The sequence below is a fragment of the Topomyia yanbarensis genome, chromosome 2 (assembly GCF_030247195.1).
Source record: "Topomyia yanbarensis strain Yona2022 chromosome 2, ASM3024719v1, whole genome shotgun sequence".
NCBI lineage: Eukaryota > Metazoa > Arthropoda > Insecta > Diptera > Culicidae > Topomyia > Topomyia yanbarensis.
In genome coordinates this window covers 299143592-299169681 of record NC_080671.1, presented here as the reverse complement: position 1 = coordinate 299169681, position 26090 = coordinate 299143592, and the positions used below count along the sequence as shown (strand labels likewise).

The 26090-nt window shown below is 39.2% G+C and overlaps 2 protein-coding genes across 6 annotated transcripts in view; one reads left to right on the top strand and one right to left on the bottom strand.

Moving 5' to 3' along the window:
* LOC131683342 (uncharacterized) overlaps positions 1–26090 on the top strand; it is an 88712-nt gene that overhangs the window by 15901 nt on the left and 46721 nt on the right. The gene's annotated exons all lie outside the window — the stretch shown is intronic.
* LOC131683341 (serine/threonine-protein kinase Pink1, mitochondrial) overlaps positions 1–26090 on the bottom strand; it is a 73183-nt gene that overhangs the window by 680 nt on the left and 46413 nt on the right. For both annotated transcript variants that reach the window (XM_058965220.1, XM_058965221.1), the window contains exon 5: positions 49–643. In XM_058965220.1, coding sequence (XP_058821203.1) covers positions 49–643 — 595 coding nt within the window. The remainder of the gene's footprint in view (positions 1–48; positions 644–26090) is intronic.

Sequence of the window (26090 nt, the reverse complement as noted above, 5' to 3'; positions counted from 1 at the left end):
GGTTACACTAGATAATTTAATAGATAATTCATCAAAACTGGAACCTACCTTGCTACCATAGAAAGGATTAGGGGATCCAAATATTTCGTATGCAATAGCACCGCATGCCCAAAGGTCTGATTTGATATAATTTAAAACGGAAAACGTCCCTGGATGCTTGTTGATAATTTCTGGTGCCATCAATGCGGTATTTCCACCCTTGTCGATTTCGCTCGATGTATATGGAATCTGCAAACCGTTCGTTTTGTCCGCAATACAGCACCCGAAATCCGACAAAACCAACGTCGGTGGCATATCCGGGCGCATTTCTATAAGTATATTGTCGCTTTTCAAATCGCGGTGTGCTACTCCATATCGATTTACGTGTGCAACAGCCTCCAATAACTGGCTAAAAAGCAGAATTCTGGTACGCATGTCCAGTGAATTTGCGTGATGAAGATAATTTTGCAGGTTGCAATTGTAGCGCTTCATCAACAGGAATAAACTCATATTACGGCCGTATCCTTGAGGATTAAGGCGCTGCGGCAGCGCCATTGGATACAACGATGAAGACATGTGCAGTTCAGGAACTTGATCGCAAAATACTCCGTACATTTCAACGATGTTTGGATGAGGTGGTAAGAAAACTGTTTGCTCCATTAGCCTAATAGTGAAAAAAGTCAATTATTTTAACCATCATGTTGTTCTACGAACTCACAAAACAATGAATGATTTGTTGGGCTTTTTGCATGGATACAACTTATGAATAATAATCAATATTGCTTTTCATGGACCAGAGCTTTGGTAAATCATCTTTCTCCGGACACAGCCGGACAACTTTACATGATGAAATAAGTCTTAGCCCTTGGCTGGTTATTGGACTGTCTAAAGAACCAATTTTGGAAACATGTGTGCAATAGCACTTTTCACTCCGTTGTACTTGTTAGTATTTGTAGTACTTTGGTCACATCGCGACTCAGAGACTATCGTTTTTTGTTTCTCAGGAATACATTGCTTCTAAATGCATCCATACATACAATCAGGAATCAGAATATATTGGCTTGATTAGCACGTTCCCATACCATACCGGACATTTGTGTGTGAGCACACCAATTGAGTTTTTTGAGCCAAGAATTACCAGCACGTACTTAAGTTAATCTGCGGCAAAAATTTCAGAGTCAAGGAACTGCAACAAACGAGTTCCAGTTATAATCCTTCGTTGCGTGAAAAGCATTGTTGTTTTCTTCTTCATTGTTGGCACGGCATTTGCGAAAGTTTCTTACACCGAAGTTTCTTTATTACATAGTATGTTTAAGGTGACCATATCAAGCGAGTGAAAAACCAGGACAGTCCAAAAGGGACTACCACCCTCCATCACCTCTTAATCGATTGTGCCTTCTCCCCACGTGTTCAGCAGCTAAAACGTTCTACTCGGCAGTAAAACAGTTCTGAGGCCTTAAGCTACCAGTATACTGTTTGTAATAACGTCAAATAATTGACATCTTTCGTGAAATAAATTTGAACTGCTGTGTACTGGCTCTTCAAATATTTGATCAAACACAGTTTGCCAAACTTTTTATTCGTGTTTGTCAAAGCGATTTTTTGTCGATTTGTAAAACAGTGTACTGACCAGTTTGTCAAAACTTCAAACAGCGTAACGCTGCAGTTTGTCAAACTTGTTGATGGAGAAGTTTGTCAAACTTGTTGATGGTGAAGTATGTCAAACTTGTAGATGGAGAAGTTTGTCAAACTTGTCGATGGAGAAGTTTGACAAACATGCTTTGCTCGTTCAGGATAGCAAAATACGCCGTATGCGAAACTGATTCATTTTGACAGAATTTGTCAAAACGAAAAAAAAAGGTTTAAAATTCGGTGCTATTTTGATATTTTTGGTATCTGTTTAGAAGTGGCAGAGCTTTAGATTTTCCCCTGGTAAAATTCCGTGCGAATTCCCGTCACCCGTTTTCTAAACTTTAAACTTGGTGTAACATTGATTGGTGTTTGTTTTGATTTAATTACAATCTGCATATTATGCTTCAAATGACGTCAAAAAAAGTTATAAATCCAAAAAGCAAAATATGTGATTCATAGATAAATAAAATTCGAAAATGCACTCGGTAGAGGTAGGTATATTGAAAATGTCCACTGAATTTAATCAGATGTCAGATGATAATCACTTTGCTAATTCCGCTTTTTCATGTAGAACAAATCGCCATTTTTGATTCCAATGAAATAATGGAAACGAGCTGCTGTGATTACCATATCAGCGTTGCTGGTACTACAAGACCATTAAACCAGACGAGTTGGTAGGGTTGCCACCCCTCCGGGTTTGACTCGGAGACTCCGGTTTTCGGGAGCGATCTCCGGGTCTCCGGGTTTTACATCAATTTCTCCGGGTTTGGTGGAAAGAAGCATAAGTTCAATTTTTTGGAATTAATTGATTCTTTACAAAATATTTAAAAAGTCTAAATTAATTATTACTCTGGTTCAGATTTATTTTTCCCGACTAACCCTTCGTTTCAAGGTGGCGAAGAGTTCACCAAATATTGCTAATTTCTTTCACAAAGCAATGAAAATGAACCTTCCGGAAGTCGCGCTAGTACACTGAGTGCACGATGCTCTGAAAATCTAGCGAAATCGTCTTAGGGGACCAGCGGCTGCTCGTTCGATAAGCCATATGCGCGACTTCCGGAGGGTTAAGGAAAGTAATATTTCGCTATGTGCTACAATTTACTATTTTATTTACTACAATTTTACCAAATCATTTCACTCTTAGTGGTGCTTATCACCAGCTGCACTAAGGTCTGGCAGATTTGTTCTAATCCAACTGCTCGTTCGATAAGCCATATGCGCGACTTCCGGAGGGTTAAGGAAAGTAATATTTCGCTATGTGCTACAATTTACTATTTTATTTACTACAATTTTACCAAATCATTTCACTCTTAGTGGTGCTTATCACCAGCTGCACTAAGGTCTGGCAGATTTGTTCTAATCCAACTGATTAGGTCAACATCAAACGAGTTCTTGCGGTGCTGTTGCTACTCCAGCAGCGATCCGTAACTGGGCTAGGGAGGTGAGTTTTGCCCCTTTGTTGCGAAATTAAAATTTGTTGGTGACGAATAACCGACACCACATAGTGTGATGTCGCAGCTCTGCCTCCTTTGCTCTCCTTCTCCTGTTAATTGTGGAGGAGAGCAATGCTCGTTCGAACTCCACAGTGAGAGTAGCTGGTGCTTTTATATTCTTGGCACTTAGTCGGGGAAGTGAGATACTACACCACATTAAACCGATAAAACCGTTCTCAAGTGTGAAAAATTTACAGTTTTACTTTAACGTGGTAATAAAAAGCGATTAAAGTGCTCTAAAATGCCTAGATCAGTGAAAATCTCCGGGTCAAAGCCTCTCCTGAGGTGGCAACCCTACGAGTTGGCAAAAATCCGATGCTGCACGGATGAGCAAACCATTCTCAAAAATATATGGAAAACCATAGCCTGGGAGCCAACAACAGCAATTTTGGAGCAGATATCAATGGTGTCGTTACAATATGCAAAAAAAGTTAAATTGTCAGGAGTCTGACTGCCAGACGCTCCTAGACAGATTGACAACATTAGTATGGAGTTCTATTGGGGTTTTCGATTGATTGACACAGGGGGGCGCTGTCTAGTAAGTGTTTCGTACCCAACATCAGCTGGACCGGACCTGATTATCACGGTTAAAAAGCAATAAATAATACCTTTTATAAACATGTCAACGACTAGTATACGAGACATGCGAAGCCGCTTACCCCATATTCACTTTTTGGGGTGAAGTAACCAAAAAACGGGGTCCAACCCGGTCAAACCATTCGGAATTTGATTCGGAATCCTGAATGGAGTCAGTATGGATTCCAAATCAAATGCAACAACCGATTCTGAGTCGGAATCGGTTGTTGCATTTGATTTGGAATCCATAATGACTCCATTAAAAAATCCGAACCGGTTCCGGAATGAGTTTAACTGGGAAAGTGCTGGACCGAGGCGAGATGTTGGGTACGCGCAAAATATATGTGATTTGACAACCACAGCCTACCCCTGGATTGACACCGGTGTAGTGGAGTGCACTGAAACTGCACCGTTTTTGCACTTTCTAGCAGAAGTGCAGAAAACTGGGTATGTTCCATTGACACTTCTGCTAGAAAGTGCAAAACCAGTGCAATCCACTACACCGGTGTCAATCAATCGAAAACCCCATATGCAAATCATATCACACACACTAATTGGGGGTTTGTTTTCCTCCAGCTGTCATATATAAAACTGTCAGCCAATTTGAACATTCGAAATAGCTCGCCTAAAGTATTTATAATGGTTTTGAAATACTCTATGACACTGTAAAACTTATTCCGGACATGCACAATACCGGTTGGTCAGGTTCCATGATGAAAATAATCCGACCGAAAAGCTATTTTCGATTTGTTTTCCTCCACCTGACAGGCGCGCGGAAAACAAATCCAAATCAAATGTAACAACCGATTCTGAGTCGGAATCGGTTGTTGCATTTGATTTGGAATCCATAATGACTCCATTCAGAAATCCGAACCGGTTCCGGAATGAGTTCTAGAGAAAATTTAGAATAGGACGTAAGTAACAATGAGAGACTCTCTTTGGGGTCTTTCTCTTCTGTTTATTACTCGGCCATTTCAACATTTACTACTCTACTCTTTGCATAATATTCTAGTAAAAAGCGTCGGCCTTCGATATGTACTGGACAATTAGTGCAAAGTGTTGTAATGACGTTGTAATAAACGAAAGAGAAAGTAAACAAAGAGAGGCTCTCAATGTTACTTACGTCCTATTGAAAATTTTCTCTAGAGTTTAACTGGGACCCTCTAAGAACGGTTGGTTTCAAAATCGTCCAATGAAGGACGTTCGTTGGACCAATTTGGACAACGTCCAAATAACCGTTCAACGAACGTCCATCGTTGGACCCGTGTTGAACGATTTTGAAACAATTTTTTGGGCGTCTCAGTGGGGAACCACAGGAATCTATAGCTCTTTTTTCCTATACAAAAAAATCGGCCTATATCTGCGATAACGCTAAAAAATCCGCGAAGAATTCGCAGATTATTTTGTGAATGAAGGAGATCTCACTTGGCAATAAAAGTAAATTTAGGAATTTAGGATAATTTCGTTTTTACCTTTTTCTTATATTGTTTGACTAAATTATTGAATTTAATACTGTGTTTGTTTTTTAATATCAAATATATGCTTCTTTCCCTAATCCCTGGGCAGGTATTTCCGAACAAGAAGGTGGTATATTAATTCGCTTGGTGGACGATTGGCTTGACATTGGGTGCGATTGATTTGTGGGTGGTTGCCAGAGATTGAGGCGACGAAAAATGAAAGTGGCAAGAATAAAGCCTGCCTCGTAAAATCAAAGTCAAACCTGGGCTTGGAAATAGAATTTTCGAACGGATCGGGTTTGATCGGTGAAAGGAGTGGTTATTTTCAGGAATGTGGATGACAATTTCTTATGAACCGAAGTTAAGAATTTACTATTAACCAAGAGAATGAGAGCCCCCTAGTAATTTTCCTTAAACGTCGATACAAATATTTTCTTTGGGTAGTCATTTACAAATCTTTGAACAAAACATACAAACACAATGACGAACAGCATTATTGTGACTGTAATATTCAATACATGTATACAAAACTGTAGTATCTACATATTCAAAGAGCATCAATACTACTTTTTGCTTTAAAATAAAAAAATAAGTTTTGGAATGGTTAATAATCAAACAAGATAGTTGATGTATTGTCGCCAAAAATAAGTTAGAAAATGGTTCTACAAATGTTACTATAGCAATCAATGATAATAGCCAGCCATATGAAACTTATCTACACCAATCCTGGGACGAGGCTTGCGAATAAAAAAACCTAAGGTAAAATTCAGCCACCATACATAAATTACGTAATTTTTTAGCACAGATTGGGGGGTGGTTTACGACAATTTGTTACATGGAGGGAGGGGTGAGTCAAATTTGGGCAATTTTTACGTAATTTATGAATGCAGCAACCTGTATTGGAACCGATGTCATGATTTTGTAGCCACATTCGACTATATTCTTGATCAGCTGATTGAATACGTCAAACCCATTAGTTGAGTGGGAAGCGTGACCTCCGCTCACCCCAGCTAGTCTGGGTTCAATCTCAGCCGAGATTGTTGAGATTTTTCCGAGCTGAAAAAAATCTGAGGGCGGGAAGTAAAGCCGTTGGTCCCCGGTCTATGAGTTGATGGGTCGAAATCTAGTACAGATAGTGAGAGTCATCTCTCTGGCGTCGGTGTTCGGCGTAGCGGAAATAGGTCGACAGAAAAAAACTAGAACTAGAGAAGAAGTTTTCGATACGATACGGTACCGGAATGCAGTCGGGTCTCCTACTACGCAAATAACTGGGGGTGTGAAAAAGGAATCCGCGTAATAGGAATCACATAGCTTAGACCATTCATATATTACGTAATGCAACAATTGTTCAAAATTAACTCCCCCTCCCTCCCTGTAACAAATTGTCACAAACTTCTCTACCCACCCTCCCCTATTACGTAACAAAATTTAAAAAAAAATTCTTTTCTTCTGTAAAAACATGTTACGTAACCTTATGGCCTGCTCCCCCTCCCCCATATGTCACAATTTGTCGCACCGACCAACCCCCCTCCCCCCTCCTCCCCCTAAACGAGTTACGTAATTTATGAATAGTCCCTTATGGGATTTTCACTAATTGGGGCTGTGGCCGAATATTTCGTCTGCGTTAACATTTGATCGTAACCCTCCCCCCAAATATTCATCAGCGGGTCGAGTGTTACCTGAAGACGAATAGATAATTTCAGATTTCAGCAACTAGGTGGCGCTTGGGAGAACACAACTTCCAGTACATGTTAGCTAATGTTTTGTCACGAAAGTTTAATAATTCAGAAAAATGTTTTTTTGTAAAGTTTCTGAGGACGACAAGGGCTGTTTGGTTATTTAAGATTAAATTGGATTCACCTACTAGGCGGTGGTAGTGAGCATACATCTTTTTATTTCAGTATCTAGGGTTACTGCGCCCTAATTCATCTTAGCACCTCTATTCATCCCACCTATTTAAACACATTAGTTAGAGCAGTATCTGCTATCTCTTTTCAATGCATTAGCTCAAATGGTGAGATGAATAAGGGTGCGTTGTACTGGACTTTTCGCTTCGCTCTAACGCGAGTATTTTACATTTTCCAAGCCAGATTTTTTATTGATCTGCTTCTTCAGAACAAAGAAAAATGTTGATACCTATTTAAGCGCAATCCAATCAGTGTAAGCCGAGTTATCAGCGAAATAGTGTGACATCGTGACTAATGAGATGAATAAGGGCACGTTAACCCTACAAATGACGGTAATTTAGAAGGGTGATGTCTTCAGCAAAGTGGCTCGAGGTGTCAAGGACTGCCCGATGGTGACAGATTAGTTTGAGATACTCAGACTATGCGGCACTAAACCTATTAATTTTATTTGCCAACAACTTACCCTTCAATATAAACTCACTCCCATGAAGTTGAAAAGTTTTCCATTTTTATTCATCGACGGACCCTCATGTGCATTGGAAATGTCCTAAACTATTGATTTACACCTCTCAACAACTTGCTTTTCAATATAAAACTCACTCCAATAAAATTGAAAAAAATCGTTTTGACACACTGGCGGACCCCTTGTGCACTGAAAATGTCCACACAATTGGTTTTCATCTGCCAACAAATTGCCCTTCGTAATAAAACTTATTGCCATATTGTAGAAAAATTTCGATTATCAAAATTTCTACCTCTACAAGAATTTTGTAAAAACATATTTCTAAATAATCGTTTTTGGGATATATTGCTATCTGCCATGTACTGAAAGCTTGTATGCTCATTAGCGCCGCGTAGTGAGAGTATCCCAAACCAATATGTCACTATCGGACAGTCCCTGATATCTCGAGCCACTTTGCTGGCGACATCATCCTTCTAAATTGTCATCATTTGTAGATACTGAAATAAAAAGATGTATGCTCACTAGCGCCGCCTGCGGGTATATCCAATTTAATCATTACATTATCAAACAGCCTTTGTCGTCCTCAGAAACTTTACAGAAAACATCATTTCCCTAAATTATTAAACTTTCGTGACAAAACATCACCTATCATGCACTGGAAATTGTATTCTCCCTAGCGCCTAATGCCTGAATTCTGAAATTATCTATTGGACCTCGACTCGACCGGCTGAAGAATATTGCCGAAGACACCACACTTCTAAATTATCATGATTTCGAGATACAGAATTTGAAAAATAGTACATGCTCACTAGCGCCGCCTGGCGGATCTATTTCAGTTTGATTTGCCCGTAATCGTGTAGCCCTTGATCTCCCCTAGAACATTGCCGAAAACACTATCTTTCTATGCTATTAGAATTTTGAGATGTATGTACTGTAAAGTGGTACGCTCACTAGTGCACCATAGTGAGAGTATCCCAAACTAATCTATCACCATCCGGTAGTCTGATTTCTCGAGCATCTTTACTGAAGGCAGTGTCCCTCTAAATATTCTTGTTAGTGAGATAAAGAATGATGTTGACATTAGTTGAACATTTGCATTCGCACTAGCGCCGCCTGATGGGACAATTCCGATTTATTATTTCCACTATCCATAAACTCTTGACTTTCTTGACAAATCTTACTGAGACACCCACCACCTTTCAATATAATCAGTGTTTCGATATATTTCATGTTAAACCTGTTCAACGATAGTCACATTCACGACGAGTTTCGATTTATTTACGCTCTGTTAAAGCATCCCGGCGGCAGAGTTCTAAACTAATTGGATATCCAGTCACTCTAAATTGTAGGTATAAGTAAGCACAACAACTTTGCCGAAGAAAGTATGATGTAAATGTTAACGCAGACGAAATATTCGGCCACAGCCCCAATTAGTCAAAATCCCATAATCTATGTGATTCCTCTTACGCGGGTACCGCGCAGTAGTATCCGCGTAGTAGGAGACCCGACTGTAAAACTTTTTTTTTTCAATTGTGTGAACTTCTCCGGCGACAAGTTTTTTGCTTACGCTCTATCAAGTCACCATTTGCCGATTTTATTACATCTTCATACCAATGGAATGTAGGGAAAAACATGATCACTGTCACATCAAATTTCCCTGCATGATTTCTAATTTGACTTCGAACGACATTTTGTCACTGAAATCCGCTACAAAAAATCGAAAATGTCGTTAATGATTTCCGAAGTGTTAAATTACACTTTGCATTAAGGAGCTTTTATTCTCAGGTGATACGATTATCTAAAACGCCGATCAGCCATGCTGGTTTTAAAAACGACAGCTAACAACATTGTTTACTAGTTACTAGTGATGAAACATTCGTTTCGATATATGACTGCTTGGATTTCAGTTTGCACCCAAAGTTGTTTGCTGTCATTTTTCAACCCCGCAGCTAGTTGCACGCTTACCTAACTTCTCACCTAATTACTGCCAAAGACGAAACACCTTAGAACTCTAAACACCTTGCTGTGCTTAAGCTACCAGTACACTGTTTGTCATAACGTCAAATATTTGATATCTTTCGTGAAATAAATTTGAACTGCTGTGTACTGGCTCTTCAAATATTTGATCAAACACAGTTTGCCAAACTTTTTATTCGTGTTTGTCAAGGCGATTATTTGTCGATTTGTCAAACAGTGTACTGACCAGTTTGTCAAAACTTCAAACAGCGTAACGCTGCAATTTGTCAAACTTGTTGAAGGAGAAGTTTGTCAAACTTGTCGATAGAAAAGTTTGTCAAACTCGTTGATGGAGAAGTTTGACAAACCTGCTTTGCTCGTTCAGGATAGCGAAATACGCCGTACGCGAAACTGATTTAGAATTTGTTGTCAAAACGAAAAAAAAAGTTAAGATTTAAAATTCGGTGCGATTTTGATGTTGTTGGTATTTTTTAGAGTGGCAGAGCTTTAGGTTTTCCCCTGGCCAAATTCTGTGCGAAATCCCGTGAGCGGTTTCCTAAACTTTAAACTTAGTGTCACAGAGAATATTGATTGGTGTTTGTTTTGATTTAATTACAATCTGCACATTGTGCTTCAATAACGATAATGTTTGTGGACCATTCATAAATGACGCAGCATTATATGGAGGAGGGGGAGTTTTGTATTTTGTGATGATGTGCGATGGCAGGGGGGTAAGAGGTCATGTCATGCTACGTAGCTTTTTTAAAGGGTAATAGGGATTGACCACAGTTGATAGAGAATAGTTGCGCAAAGAGTGAAGTCAAAAAAAGTCTACCTATCGAGCACAATTGGTCAGTGTTAGGTCAGACCGGACTAAGTGACAATTTATTGATTTCGAGAAAAACGAGTTTAAAGTTTGAATCGCAGCACCCTTTACATTATAATTGGAAATTAATTTTCGACATAATTCTTGCTTATTGTTACATATATTTTCAAATCTGGCAAAAGTCGAATGTAACTGAAGAAATTCTTTATCAAGTGCTATCATTATCTCATTTTTTGATGTTTTGTGACTTAGTCCGGTCTGACTTAACACCCACCAATTAGAATCCGTCTCTGATACCTGTACAGCAAAGTTGGATTCTAATTTTGCTCGATAGGTAGACTTTTTTGGCTTCAAACTCTGCACACTCTTCGCGTACCTTTGTACTAAGGCCTTTGGGGTTGACCTGATGTCACGACAATCTTACCCGTTTCATCTAACATCGTTTTTGAATTTTTTTGCGAGGACAAGGCGGAAAGGGTTACCGTCAAGCTACGAAATTACCAGGGGGGGGGGAGGGGGGGGGGTTATTTAGAGGTTTGTGACGAAATGCTACGATGGGGGAGGGGGATGTTAAAAATGACTCAAAAAATGCTACGTAATTTATGGATGGTCTCTTAGAGGGGTACTGCCATCAGTGAAGTTGCTCGAGAAATCAAAGACTACCAGATGGTGATAGATTAGTTTCGATTCGAATAGATAATTTCAGAATTCAGCCACTAGGCGGCGCTAGGGAGAATACTACTTCCAGTACATGTTAGGTGATGTTTTGTCACGAAAGTTTAATAATTTAGGAAAATGATGTTTTCTGTAAAGTTTCTGAGGACGACAAGGGCTGTTTGATAATGTAATAATAATATTAGATATCACCCACTAGGCGGAACTAGTCAGCAAACATCTTTTTATTTCAATATCTTCTAAAGACGGTAATTTAGAAGGGTGATGTCTTTAGCAAAGTTGCTCGAGCTGTCAAGGACTGCCTGATGGTGACCGATTAGTTTGGGGTACTCTCACTATGCGGCACTAAATATATTAATTTTCATCTGCCAACAACTTACCCTTCAATATAAAACTTACTCCCATTGTTCGGGTAGAACAAAGGACACTATTTTGAGATTCAAATTGTAAATACAGGTTTGATCGGGAAAATTGAAGAAAAAAAAAAATTAAAGGGTTGTGTACAGGACACGACCACGGTGACATTAAAAATGTAGCTTTTTTCAAGAGCGTGCAAATTAATTTTATCTATCACACATATCGACTCACGCTCTTGTTCACTCGCCTGTTTTCATATGTTACAATTTGCTATATAACCTCCCCATCAAAACATAATTTATTGAAGGTCTTTTAACGGTAATCTATTAATTAATCAATTATCTCACTAGGTGATTGGCATTATTTGGCTGATCCATCTAGTAAAAATAGGCTGGTCTGTCCAGAAAATATATTCAAAAGAAAAGTTCCATATTGAGAACTGTGATGAGGAAGCCCATGCCCGCCAACGGAAATATACAGATTCTCCATGAAATATGAAATTCCATTTTCCATTTAAATTTTCAATAATGTACTAATGAACTTAAGTAAACAATCTTAAGGTTAAGCATTTCTTGATCGATTAGTGGTTGAACAAATGAAATTATTTGATAAATTACATTGTTATACAACGTTCGCACTACCAGTTAAAACGGGTTTTTATGCTATCTTGGTGACATTTTTCTTGTTGCTAATTATTAAAACGTGTTATAACTCTGTAGTGTTAACATTGTATTATTGAACCAATTCTGCAGCGTTTTATGTTATATAGGTGTTTTATGTGGTAATAGGACTGACATAATTATATCTTCAGTACAGCGGTTTGTTTCATAATTTAAAACAGATTTATTTTAAAATTTAAATTAGTATACCCAACCGTTCTATTTGTTGTATACTTTTAAACGCAATTAGAACTGTGTTTTAAATACATAGGGTAGGACAGATATTCTGACTGGATAAACTGGGAAAACAATTTTATGTCCAGTAACGCTTAAGACATGGCTTGAATTTGAATCGAAAAAGAACACCCGCTTAAACTGCTGCTGGGACGGTAAGTTCTGTTTTAAAATTTTCTGTTGTGTGCAGTACGAAACAAAAGTGTTTGAAATTAGAAAACAAAAAGTTCTGCTGGGAATGTGATTGTTTCCGATGCAATTACACTCAAATTTTTCACGCAGGGGATACACGCCGTGTAAATGAAAACCGCGTAAATTTAAAAAAACGCGTTAATGAAAACCGCGTAAATTTCAAAATCCGCGTAAAAAACCTGAGTGTACTCTCCTATATAAAATACTACGCTGCTGAACAGTGCAATAACTACAGAAGCACGTTGTCAGATGCCTTACTCATAAAAAACATATAACCGAAATATGAAACATGAAAACCAATAGGCTCTTTACCCTACGCAGCTACAAAGCGCCGTAAACATGGATTAACAAGTTACAACGCACACGCATGCATAAAAATAAATATATTTTTTTCAAACGCAACACTCTTAAGCAGCACACACCGTATTGAAATCCAAACCACCCCACCCACCCACTTTGCAAATCATTCTGTGACACCGTGCTGGTACCCGAAAAATCCGCACACGGCCACCGCTGCCGAAAAAGCATAGCTTCTACCGCTTAGTGTAGTGCCTAGACGCTGCAGCCATGATCTTACCCGTTCGACATAAGAACAAAAACTGATTCAAACGGGTGACGCGTACCTCTATTTATAAACTAACCGTATATGGTTTAGTCACTTAGGTGCGAGTGTGTGCGAATGCCAACGTTGCCGAAAATCGATAGCGCTTATTGCATCGCCCGGAGAAGACGTTGCTCGTTTGGGATAAGAGCAACAACTGATTTAAACAGACATGCGTTGCTTCTATTTATGACTTTTCGTGTGTGATTGAGCCACTAACCTACCCTCTAATGACGGCTGTGTCTGAGAAATCTGCATCACGAATGGTAATTTTCCCGTTTTTCGTGAACTTTTTAATTTTACCAATTTTTAAAAGTCTACTTTTATTGGGGAGATATTAAATTATTACCAATATTTAAGTTAGGTGTTTCTGAATCGGTTGGTGTATGAATGATTAAAATCCATCTAGTAATATCGGAGTTATAAGCGTGCAAACCTTACATAGTTTCGTTACATGGGAGATAGTTTAGATTTTAGAATGACACCTAGCCCCAGATAGTGGAGTAAGACATTTTTAATGTCAAAAGTATATAGGTTAACTTACAAAGTAGTGTACAATTTCAATAAACCATGTGGTTTCTTTGGCCTTCAGTTGCCGATAATTTCTTTTTCTTTTGTTAGGATGATTATTAAATTATAATTTAATAGTATTCTTATAAATTAAACCTACCGTTGGAGAGCTAAACAACAGCTAGGAATTAGTTTTAAATTCACTGTAATTTATAAATATGATTTTTCGATATAGTTGCCTATGCAGTAGGCACTACGCTGCTCTATCTTCTGCCAACATTTCGTTTTCGTCTGACAGACCAAAGGACAGGTCACTGTCCACGGGATTTGTCAAGCAGTGTTGCCGTTTATGTTGTTCCTGTAGCAACACCCATGAAGTTGAAAAATTTTCCATTTTGATACATCGACGGACCCACATGTGCATTGAGAATGTCCAAATCTTTAGATCTGCCAACAACTTGTCGTTCAATATAAAACTCATTCTCATAAAGTTGATTTTTTTCGTTTTGACACATTGGCGGACCCCCCTGTGCATTGAAAATGCCCAAAACTTTTGAAGTTCATGTACCAACAACTTATTATTAAAAGTCACTCCCATGAAGTTGAAAAAGTCTGAAGTTGAAAGTCCCCATGTGCATTTAAAATGTCCTAAACTATTGATTTACAACTGTCTACAACTAGCTTTTCAATATAAAACTAACTACCCCTTGTGCATTGAGAATGTCCAAAATGATTGATTTTCATCTGACAAAAACTTGCCTTTCAATATAACACTAACTCCCATAAAGTTGAAAAAAATCGTTTTTACGCATTGGCGGACCCCCATGTGCATTGAAAATATCCAAAACTATTGGTTTTCATCTGCCAAGAAATTGCCCTTCAAAATAAAACTTATTGCCATATTGTAGAAAAAATTCGATTATCAAAACCCATCATTCACATCACATCATTTCCCTAAATTATTAAACTTTCGTGACAAAACATTCACTGGAAGTTGTATTTTCCCAGCGCCTACCCGCATAGTTAAAAACCATTTGTCACATAGTCCAAACCTATATTATGGGATATAGTAACCATTAGAGCTGATACTTTTGTATTGTTCCAACAATTTGAACTTTGATTTTATTCAATGAATATAATAATCACTAGTTTACAAAATAAAAATAAAAATCTGAACTTCAATATTCGAACACCATTTCTGATGTAAAATTGCGTGCTGAAACCGAAAATGAGGTCCAAAAATTAAAGGGTTGTGTACAAGACACGACCACGGTGACATTAAAAATGTAGCTTTTTTCAAGAGCGTGCAAATGAATTTTATCTATCACACATATCGACATGTTCTTGCTCACTCGCCTGTTTTCATATGTTACAATTTGCTATATACATTTCCCATTAAAACATAATTTATTGAAGGTCATTTAACGGTAATCTATTATTACAATTAATCAAGTATCTCACTGGGTGATTGGCATTATTTGGCTGATCCATCTAGTAAAAATAGGCTAGTCTGTCCAGAAAATATATTTAAAAGAAAAGTTCCATACTGAGAACTGTGATGAGGAAGCCCACGCCCGCCAACGGAAATATACAGATTCTCCATGAAACTTGAAATTTCATTTTCCATTTAATTTTTCAATAATGTATTCATGAACTTAAGTAAACAATCTTAAGGTTAAGTATTTCTTGATCGATTAGTGGTGGAAAAAATGGAATTATTTGATAAATTACATTGTTATACAACGTTCGCACTACCAGTTAAAACGGGTTTTTATGCTATCTTGGTGACATTTTTCTTGTTGCTAATTATTATAACGTGTTATAACTCTGTAGTGTAAACATTGTATTATTAAACCAATTCTGCAGCGTTTTATGTTATATACGTGTTTTATGTGGTAATAGGACTGACATAATTATATCTTCAGTACAGCGGTTTGTTTCATAATTTAAAACAGATTTATTATGAAATTTAAATTAGTATACCCAACCGTTCTATTTGTTGTATACATTAAAACGCGATTAGAACTGTGTTTTAAATGCATAGGGCAGGACAGATACTCTGACTGGATAAACTGGGAAAACAATTTTAAGTCCAGTAACGCTTAAGACATGGCTTGAATTTTAATCGGGAAAGAACACCCGCTGAAACTGCTGCTGGGACGGTAAGTTCTGTTTTAAGATTTTCCGTTTTGTGCAGTACGAAACAAAAGTGTTTGAAATTAGAAAACAAAAAGTTCTGCTGGGAATGTGATTGTTTCCGATGCAATTACACTCAGGTTTTTTTACGCGGGGGATACAGGCCGCCTAAATGAAAACCGCGTCAATTTCAAAAACCGCGTAAATGAAAACCGCGTAAATTTCAAAACCTGCGTAAAAAATACCGCGCAAAAAACACGTAAAAAACCTAAGTGTACTCTCCTATATAAAATATTACGCTGCTGAACAGTGCTTTAACAATAACTACAGAAGCACGTTGTCAGATGCCTTACTGATAAAAAACATATAACCGAAATATGAAACATATGAAAGTCCCTACGCACCTACAAAGCGCCATAAACATAGATTAACAAGTTATAACGCACACGCATGCATAAAAATTAATGTTTTTTTCGAATGCAACACTCTTGGGGTTTTCGATTGATTGACACCGATGTAGTGGAGTGCACTGGTTTTGCACTTTCTAGCAGAAGTGTCAATGGAACATACCCAGTTTTCTGCACTTCTGCTAGAAAGTGCAAAAACGGTGCAATTTCAGTGCACTCCACTACACCGGTGTCAATCAATCGAAAATCCTATCTCAAACAGCACACATAAGTCGCATCCTGCCGTATTGAATTAAATCCAAACTACCCCACCCACCCACTTTGCAAAAAAATCTAACACCGTGCTGGTACCCGAAAAATCCGTACACGGCCACCGCTGCCGAAAATGCATAGCGTCTGCCGCTTATTATAGCGCCCAGACGCTGCAGACATGATCTTACCCGTTCGACATAAGAACAAAAACAGATTCAAACGTGTACGCGTCACCTCTATTTATAAACTAACCGTATATGGTTTAGTCACTTAGGTGCGAGTGTGTGCAAATGCCAACGTTGTCGAAAATCGATAGCGCTTATTGCATCGCCCGGAGACGATGCTGCTCGTATGGGATATTAGCGACAACTGATTTAAACGGACATGCGTCGCTTCTATTTATGACTTTTCGTGTATCATTGAGCGACTAAGGTGCCCTCTAATGACGGCTGTGTCTGAGAAATCTGCCTCATGAATGGTAATTTTCCCGCTTTTCGTGAACTTTTTAATTTTATTAATTTCCAAAGGTCTACTTTTATTGGGGAGATATTAAATTATTACCAATATTTAAGTTAGGTGTTTCTGAATCGGTTGGTGTATGAATGATTAAAATCCATCTAGTAATATCGGAGTTATAAGCGTGCAAACCTCACATAGTTTCGTTACATGGGAGATAGTTTAGATTTTAGAGTGACACCCAGCCCCAGATAGTGGAGTAAGACATTTTTAATGTCAAAAAATTACAGTAGAACAGTTTTCGAGGTACAGTGAAAAAATGAATTTTATCTTTAAAATTAAAATTACGTTTAGTAAAATCCAAATATCTTCAGTTGTAGTGCATCGATATGAAATATTATTATGTTGAATTAAAGATAATTGAATGCACTTTCGATCGTTAGAACATTTTTTTTTATTCATTTCGTTTATTTGATAGGCACAAATGCGTTAGCTTGGCGGTGCCAAATTCTTTTGTTTTTACATTTTGTATATTTTAAAACTAGGAGGTTACAATGTTGAAATATTTTTTTAAAAAAGAAAATTTTACAGCTATCTTAAGACTAGAAATAAGATTCTATATACAAGAGAGGGGGCGAAAGATTTTTTTTATGAAAAAATTTTAAAACAAGGAATTCAATAGTAATAATTTTTAGGAAATATTTACAGTTATCTTAAAACTAACAATATAGTTTGGTACACAAAAGGGGGAACAAATATTTATGAGAAAATTCGCAGGTGTTTTAAGACTAGGGATACAATTCTATTTACAAGATGGGAGACAATAGTTTTAACAAAGAGGTAAAATTACAACTATCTTAAAACTAGGAATACAGAATACAAATTTGAACTTTTTTAGCGGAGACTTATGCTTGGTCAAGATATTCAGAGGGGGGCTGTAGAAGCAGTTGTATCAAGGACAGGGGAGAGAAAGCGTAGATGGTGACCAGGAGAGAAGAGCAAAACTTGCAACTTTCGCTCAAACGGGAGATCAGCGAAAGATTACCGCCTCAGTCTAGTAGGTCGGATTGGCGGATGGTATTCTTCGGACCCGCGGGGAATCCTTCAAAAGTCATCGGACCTTGAGTCGCTCTCGCTTCAGTTTCCGTAGTGGTAAGTGCGACGGCGGTTACATAGTTGCAGTCTGGAGCTGATCGGTCCCACAAGGCAAGAGAAAGCTTCTAAAACGAGAAATAAAAAGAGAGGGGCTAAATTGGGATATTTGTCGTTTTTATGAAAGTATAAATAAGGGACATATAGGGGAAATCACGATTTGCCAGTATATCTCGGACTGGGACATTGGGTGGTCTACCTCGGGCCCGAAGGGAATCCTTTATCTGAGACCTGGCGTCCAAGTACCCGGCGCATACCCAGACAACGTGCTCGATGTCGTGATAGCCCTCGTCACAAGCGCACAGACTACTCTCCGCAAGCCCAATACGCCGCAGATGCGCATCCAAGGTGTAGTGGTTGGACATAAGTCGGGACATTACACGAATAAAATCCCGACCCACATCCATCCCCCTGAACCAAGGCTTCGTTGATACCTTTGGGATAATGGAATGTAGCCATCGTCCAAGTTCACCATTGCTCCACGAGGTTTGCCAACTGTTGAGTGTCCTCTGACGACAAATACTAAAAAATTCGTTGAAGCAGATTGGTCTTTCGTATATGTCACCATTTAATGCGCCCACCTTTGCTAATGAGTCGGCCTTTTCATTGCCCGGGATAGAGCAATGAGAGGGGACCCAAACAAAGGTAATTTGATAAGATTTTTCAGATAACGTACACAAGGACTCCCGTATCTTCCCCAGGAAATATGGGAATTGCTTTTTGGGCTTCATCGCACGAAGAGCCTCGATGGAGCTGAGGCTGTCCGAAATGATGAAGTAGTGATCTGTGGGCAGAGTGTCGATGATCCCAAGGGTGTACTGAATTGCAGCTAACTCTGCGACGTAAACTGAAGCGGGATCATTGAGCTTGAATGAAGCGGTGATAGTATTGTTGAAGATACCGAAGCCAGTGGACCCATCGAGATTTGATCCGTCAGTGTAGAACATTTTGTCACAGTCGACTTCTCGGAATTTATTATAAAATATATTGGGGATCACTTGCGGGCGTATATGGTCCGGGATTCCACGAATCTCTTCCTTCATGGATGTGTCGAAGAATACAGTAGAATCAGAAGTATCTAGGAAATGAACACGGTTGGGAGTATATGAAGAAGGGTTAATGCTCTGTGCCATGTAGTCGAAGTACAAGGCCATAAATCGGGTTTGAGAATTAAGCTCGACGAGCCTCTCGAAGTTTTCAATCACCAACGGGTTCAGAATGTCGCATCGGATGAGCAATCGATATGAGAGTTCCCAAAATCGATTTTTTAGCGGAAGAACGCCCGCCAGCACTTCGAGACTCATCGTATGGGTCGAGTGCATGCAACCCAAGGCAATGCGCAAGCAACGATACTGGATTCTCTCCAGTTTGATGAAGTGTATGTTCGCAGCGGAGCGGAAACAGAAACACCCGTACTCCATCACCGACAATATCGTTGTTTGGTACAACCTGATCAGGTCTCCTGGGTGAGCACCCCACCATGTTCCAGTTATTGTTCGGAGAAAATTGATCCTTTGTTGGCATTTCTGTTTCAGATACCTAATGTGACATCCCCAGGTACCTTTAGAGTCGAACCAGACCCCGAGATATTTAAATGTGAAAACCTGGTTGATCGTTGCACCCATTAATAAAAGCTGTAGTTGCGCCGGCTCACGCTTCCTAGAAAAAACAACCAACTCAGTTTTCTCCGTGGAGAACTCAATACCCAGCTGAAGAGCCCAAGCAGACAAATTGTCCAAGGTATTTTGTAATGGTCCTTGCAAGTCGGCAGCTTTGGGCCCTGTAACAGAGACCACCCCGTCGTCTGCAAGTTGCCTTAGCGTGCATGAATTGGCAAGACAATCGTCAATGTCATTCACGTAAAAATTGTAGAGCAGGGGACTTAGACATGAGCCCTGGGGAAGACCCATGTAGCTAAATCGCGATGTTGTTAAATCGCCATGCGAAAAGTGCATGTGCTTTTCAGACAACAGGTTTAGCAAAAAGTTATTTAAAATTGGTGAAAGACCATGCTGGTGCAGCTTCTCTGACAGAATGTTGATAGAAACTGAGTCAAAAGCCTCCTTAATATCCAAGAAGACTGATGCCATCTGCTCTTTGTTAGCATAGGCCATTTGGATTTCTGTAGAAAGCAACGCAAGGCAATCGTTCGTCCCTTTGCCTTTGCGGAAGCCAAATTGTGTATCTGACAGTAAGCCATTTGCTTCAACCCAATTGTCGAGGCGAAACAAGATCATTTTCTCGAACAACTTCCGAATACAGGACAGCATTGCAATCGGCCGATACGAGTTGTGGTCGGAGGCTGGTTTTCCTGGTTTTTGAATGGCGATGACCTTCACTTGCCTCCAGTCATGAGGGACAATGTTACCCTCAAGAAACTTGTTAAATAAGTTCAGCAAGCGCCTTTTTGCAGTGTCAGGCAGATTCTTCAGCAAGTTGAATTTGATTCTGTCTAACCCTGGGGCGTTATTGTTGCATGATAAGAGAGCAAGTGAAAACTCCACCATCGAAAACGGTGTTTCGTTCGCGGTATCGGGAGGAGACGCGGCGCGGCACGTTTTCTGTACCGGGACAGAGTCCGGACAGATCTTCTTGGCGAAAGCGAATATCCAACGGTTTGAATATTCCACGTTCTCGTTGGTACTATTACGGTTACGCATACGTCGAGCCGTACCCCAAAGAGTGCTCATCGCTGTTTCTCTCGTTAACCCGTCGACGAACCGGCGCCAATAACTGCGTTTTTTGGCTTTTATTAAACTCTTCATTCGCCTTTCTAGCGACGCGTACTGTAGATAGCTAGCGGGTAACCCGTCTTCCCGGAAGGCCTTATATGCAGTGGACTTCTCCGCGTACAGCTCTGAGCACTCTTTATCCCACCACAGTGTTGGAGACCGTCCATGGGTATTCGCGCTGGGTACTGGTTTAGTCTGAGCTTGATTCGCACTGTCGAGAATCAAGCCAGCCAAAAACCTGTACTCTTCCTCCGGAGGAAGTTCTTGAGTGGATTCGATTTTAACGGATATCGCGGTCGCGTAACTCTTCCAATCAATGTTCCGTGTGAGGTCATACGATACATTGATTGTTTCCGATGGTCTTGAACCGTTAGCAATTGAAATCACGATAGGCAAATGGTCGCTACCGTGGGGATCAGGGATCACCTTCCACATGCAATCTAACTGTAGCGAAGTCGAGCATAGAGATAAATCCAACGCGCTTGCGCGTGCTGGTGGTGTAGGAATCCGCGTCATTTCTCCCGTGTTTAAGATGGTCATGTTGAAATTATCGCAAAGATCTTGGATTAATGTTGATCTATTATCATCATGAAGACAGCCCCATACCGTACCGTGCGAGTTAAAGTCTCCCAGAACTAGCCGCGGTGCCGGTAAGGATTCCGTGATATTACAAAGCGTTCGGTGCCCTACCGAGGCTCTAGGAGGAATGTAGATGGAAGCAATGCAAAGGTCTTTACCTTTGATTAAAACTTGACAAGCGACAATTTCAATGCCTGGTGTCGAAGGGAGGTTAATTCGGTTGAAAGAATAGCACTTTTTGATCCCCAAAAGTACTCCTCCATAGGGGTTTTCTCGATCCAGACGAATTATATTAAAGTCGTGGAAGTTGAGATTTATATCGGAAGTTAACCAAGTTTCACATAATGCGAAAGCATCACATTTTAAACTATTTAGTAAAAATTTAAAGGAATCGATTTTCGGGAGGATACTTCTGCTGTTCCACTGTAGAACAGTGATCGAATCGGTGACCTCGTTCGATGACTTAGCCATCGAAGGATACGATCGCTGCAAGGAGGGGCCATTTAGTAGTCAACTGCTTCAAAAATGTTTGCACTATAGGGAGAAAACGTATCAGAAGGCTTTTAAGAGGATCAGTAACATTGAAAGCTGTGAAAATTAAGTCCACTATGTCAGAAAATTTCATTAGTCCGCTACTGGACTGAGTATCTGTTTGAAAAAGGGGACACTTGGGGTTTTTGGTGTCCCTGGAAGTGGTGGGTACTCCTTGTTAGAATTAATATTTCCAAGTCCTGGAGCAAATTGCTTCGGCTTTTGTGCATCACTTCCGTTGGATTTATTGATTGCGGTTGGCGCACTCTGAGTGGACGACACCTTGGCACCCTTACGAGGCAATGTAGGGGAGGCTAGATTTCTCCTCTTCCTGGATTCCCCTGGGTTAACCAATGATGTTCCCTCTTGTGGGTCGTCAGATTCTTGCTCAACGCCAGCCAAAAGAGCAAAGGAATTTTCGGAAGGGACAGATGGCGAAGCATTCTTTAGCATTTCTGCATAAGAGTGCCTCGAGCGATCCTTAAGGGAGCGCTTAATTTTATCCCCGCGCTGCTTGTACGCCGGGCATGACTTAAGAGCATGCGGAGGGCCCCCGCAGTAAATACACTTCTCAGTTTCTCCACCGCAAGCGTCATCCTCATGCTCTCCCTCGCATTTGCCGCACCGTTTTTTATTGCCACAATAAGTGGCTGTGTGGCCCAGTTGCTTGCAATTGCTGCAGTTCATTACCCGCGGTACAAATAGGCGAACAGGTAGGCGAACCTTATCCAGGAGGACATAGTTGGGAAGAGCAGATCCGGAGAAAGTCACCCGAATCGAGTCTGACGGAGAATAAGTTGTCTTATCATCTTCAGTTTTTGCGGAATACAATTGCTTGCATTCCAGAATTTTCACCTTTTGAAGTGAAGGGTCCTTAAAGCAGCCAACCCCGTACTTCAACAGGTCTTCGCACTTTAGACCCGGTTCGGCGACGACCCCATCGATCTCCACAACTCTACAAGGCACATACACTTTGAATTGCTTCGTAAAACGCTCGCTGCGAGCAATCTGGTTTGCCTGGTCGAGGTCATTTACTATAACGCGTATCTTATTAGCTCGAACACGTGTTATCTGAGCCACGGACGGGTAGTTGGCAGTCAGCTCCCGTGAGATTTCTAGAATATTGGGCGATTTCGTGTTGGGCCGGAAATACACCACCCAGGGTCCAGTCGAACTGGCTGGGTATGTTTTAATACGGGGAGGACTGGGGGAATCAGGGGAAGGAGTAATTTCGGGTTTATCCGGTATATCCATGGGAATATCATTCCCATCCAATGTTACTTCGCCCTCGGCCATTTAGGCACGAGGATAACACGTGGTGTAAACGAGAGATGAAACTTATATTCAGGGGAAAGGGCAGAAGTAGAGACCGAGCGGGGAAAGGGAAATGAAAGAAGAAAAAAAAAAATACTTAGCTTATATAGCGGCGATTCCGGCTATTCTGGTATTCACTTCACCAGCCTGGGCACCGGCGAACAAAGACTGCCTCGAACAATGGTTGACCTTCACTGACAATTTATTCTTGTTCACTTTATGCACAGCACCAGAAAACGAACTGCTTCGATCGAGAGCTCGGAGGGTTATGAGAACATTTTGTTTTAGTGCTACTACTGATTCTGACGTTATTTACGTATCTATTGAACTTTTTCTTAATTTTTCGTCATTTTTTGAAGAAAAATGAGCGTGTGGTCAAAATTTTCGGCAAAATAAAGCAGTTCTAAAAATTATATTTTCATTGGAAATTAAAGCAGAAATTGCAAAAGTTATTCAATTTTTGTAAAATGGTAATTTTTGTGTTTCTCTAGTTCAACTTATTGAACCGTCTCGATTACAATTTTTTCTAGGGCTTGTTTAACAATATATTCTGTTCTGAAAGAATTTTGAGAGAATTTAATGTGGGGTAATACAGTAGGATTCCGTTTTTGGCAACAATTTGATTTTTTTCAGTTGCCAAAACCGGATCCGTGCCAAAAATGGAACCTTATTTTTAAAGTTTAGATTTTCAATTAACAATTTCAAAAATGTTTCAAGGCTGTTTAGTCATATGTGAAACGGAATGAGATGAAAGAAAAAAATAAGCAAATTCAATTTTCTTCATGTTTTTATCAAATTCAGACGTCGTACGGTGGGGCAGAATGCTACTTTCGACGCTTAAAACCTCTAGCGCCTTGGGTATATATCCTGGAAGATTAGTGTCTTTAGCAAAGTATCTTAGATGAAAATGATAATTATTTTGACAACTTTGGTTTTGATCTAGATAAGTAGAAACTGATCTAGATCAGTTCTATCTTTTGACAGAGGTGTTCTATCAAAAAACTTTCTTCAGCAAAGTTGTTTGATATTTTTAACACATATACTAAAGACATCTATACTTTATAACTTATGTAGATGGCTCATTAACATTTTTTATGAAAAATATATCTAGAAATAAATGTTTTATTCCTAAATCTTCGAAAATATACAATAATAAAGAAAAGTTTCAAAGTGTGATAAATGTTATCATGACATTCGCTCCTGGGATCGTTATCTTTTCTTTCGTGAATATTAATGAACAATTTTATTTAAAAACACAGCTCTTTTAAAAAATAAACAGATTTTGTTCTCTATAACTAACCAATCGTCGATCTTCCAGATGGAATTGATAGATTGAAAATCAAACTGCAATGTTTTAAGATAGTTAGGTTTGAAGAAAACCTGTATAAATCACTTGCAACTATCCAAACAAAAGGGATTGAAACAAAAGAGATTATAACTGCTAGAGGTCGCATGCTGCTGTTAACACTGATAATTTATCATCTCGCTCTTACATATGCTAGGCCCATTAGTTTGACACATATTGCCCGGGTACACACATGTCCAAGTAATGGGATACAATATGCTAGAGCGAGACCCCATGTTTCAGTCCGTGAATACTCGGAGACAGTAGCGCTTTGTTCCCTCTAGTAGTTATAATCTCCTTTCTTGAAACATCAGTGCTACGGTGAAAATGTGCTCCAATAAAAGTTCCAAAAATCTCTAGAACAATGCATTTGCGAGAAATTAACACATCAGAAGATAATATAAGCAACACTGTTTTTATAAAATCTTTAAAAAAATCATAACAAATTAACCATTATAAATAGCCTTGTTTATTTAGCAAACTTGCTTCTATTCATTTGTGTTATTATATTATAGGGCATTGCGCAGGTAAACTTCATGCATCTAAACAGTCGATACTTTGTACACCTCAACCACAAGGACCACCCTAATTCCATTCATTTGAAAAAAATCGCCAAAAAACTAGCAAATTTGCCAAAGACATCATAGAGCTAAACCAAACTATTTGGGGGCCATCAGTTTTGTATTCCTAAATACGGCTTTGGGACGCATCATGGTCAGCTTTCGATATGTACTGAAAATTTAGTGCCAAGTTTTGTATTGACGTCGAAATAATCCAAAAAGAACGAGGCTCGCAATGTTACTAAGGTTCTATAGAAAATTTCCTCCAGAACTAGTCTTATTATGCAGTGTATTCCTTCGTACTTGACTCTCAAAATGCACAGACTCTGGGTCTTACTATACAAATTGATTCCGTCAGACACTAGTTACACTGTTACCAATTATATTATACATAAGTAATATATCTCTATACTTATTGTGATCATTAAACACATTAACATAGTATGAAATATAGGTAACACTTAAATGCATAACACTGTTTTAAAACAACATTGCGAAAAACAACTCAAAATTATCACAGTAATGTATTGAAACTATGAGACAATTTTAACAAAATTTGAAAAAAAAATAATTTGCGCCTTTGAGGGTTAATATGACTCCCATGTTTGGAAATAAAGTCAAATGTGATGTCAATTGACACAAAAAAATATCTATTGCGCATTTTTAAGACTTATTATGTACAACAAGAATGTTGCCAAAAACGGAACCCATTTGTTGCCAAAATCGGAGGGTGCCAAAATGGGAGCATGCCAATAACGGAACGTGCCAAAAACGGAATCTTACTGTATTCGAACTCGATTATCCAAATGATTAAAGACTTCTGATAACAATAATTTCAGGCTCAGTGGAGTAATGTAATCAAAAATTTGGCATTAAAAAATACGCATAATATTTACATGTGTCATACAGAATCGTATATGTACAAAATACGTTGTAAACAGCACGCTCCACAATGCCTTTATACACACATCGGAAGTTTATGACAGTGCAAAATGCTAAATTCAGGCATTAGCTTCACGAATGATGACTTATCCACCTCTAGAAGTTTATAATTTGAAATTATATTGGATTCACATTGGCTTCTACGATGTACCGATTTTACTGTACTG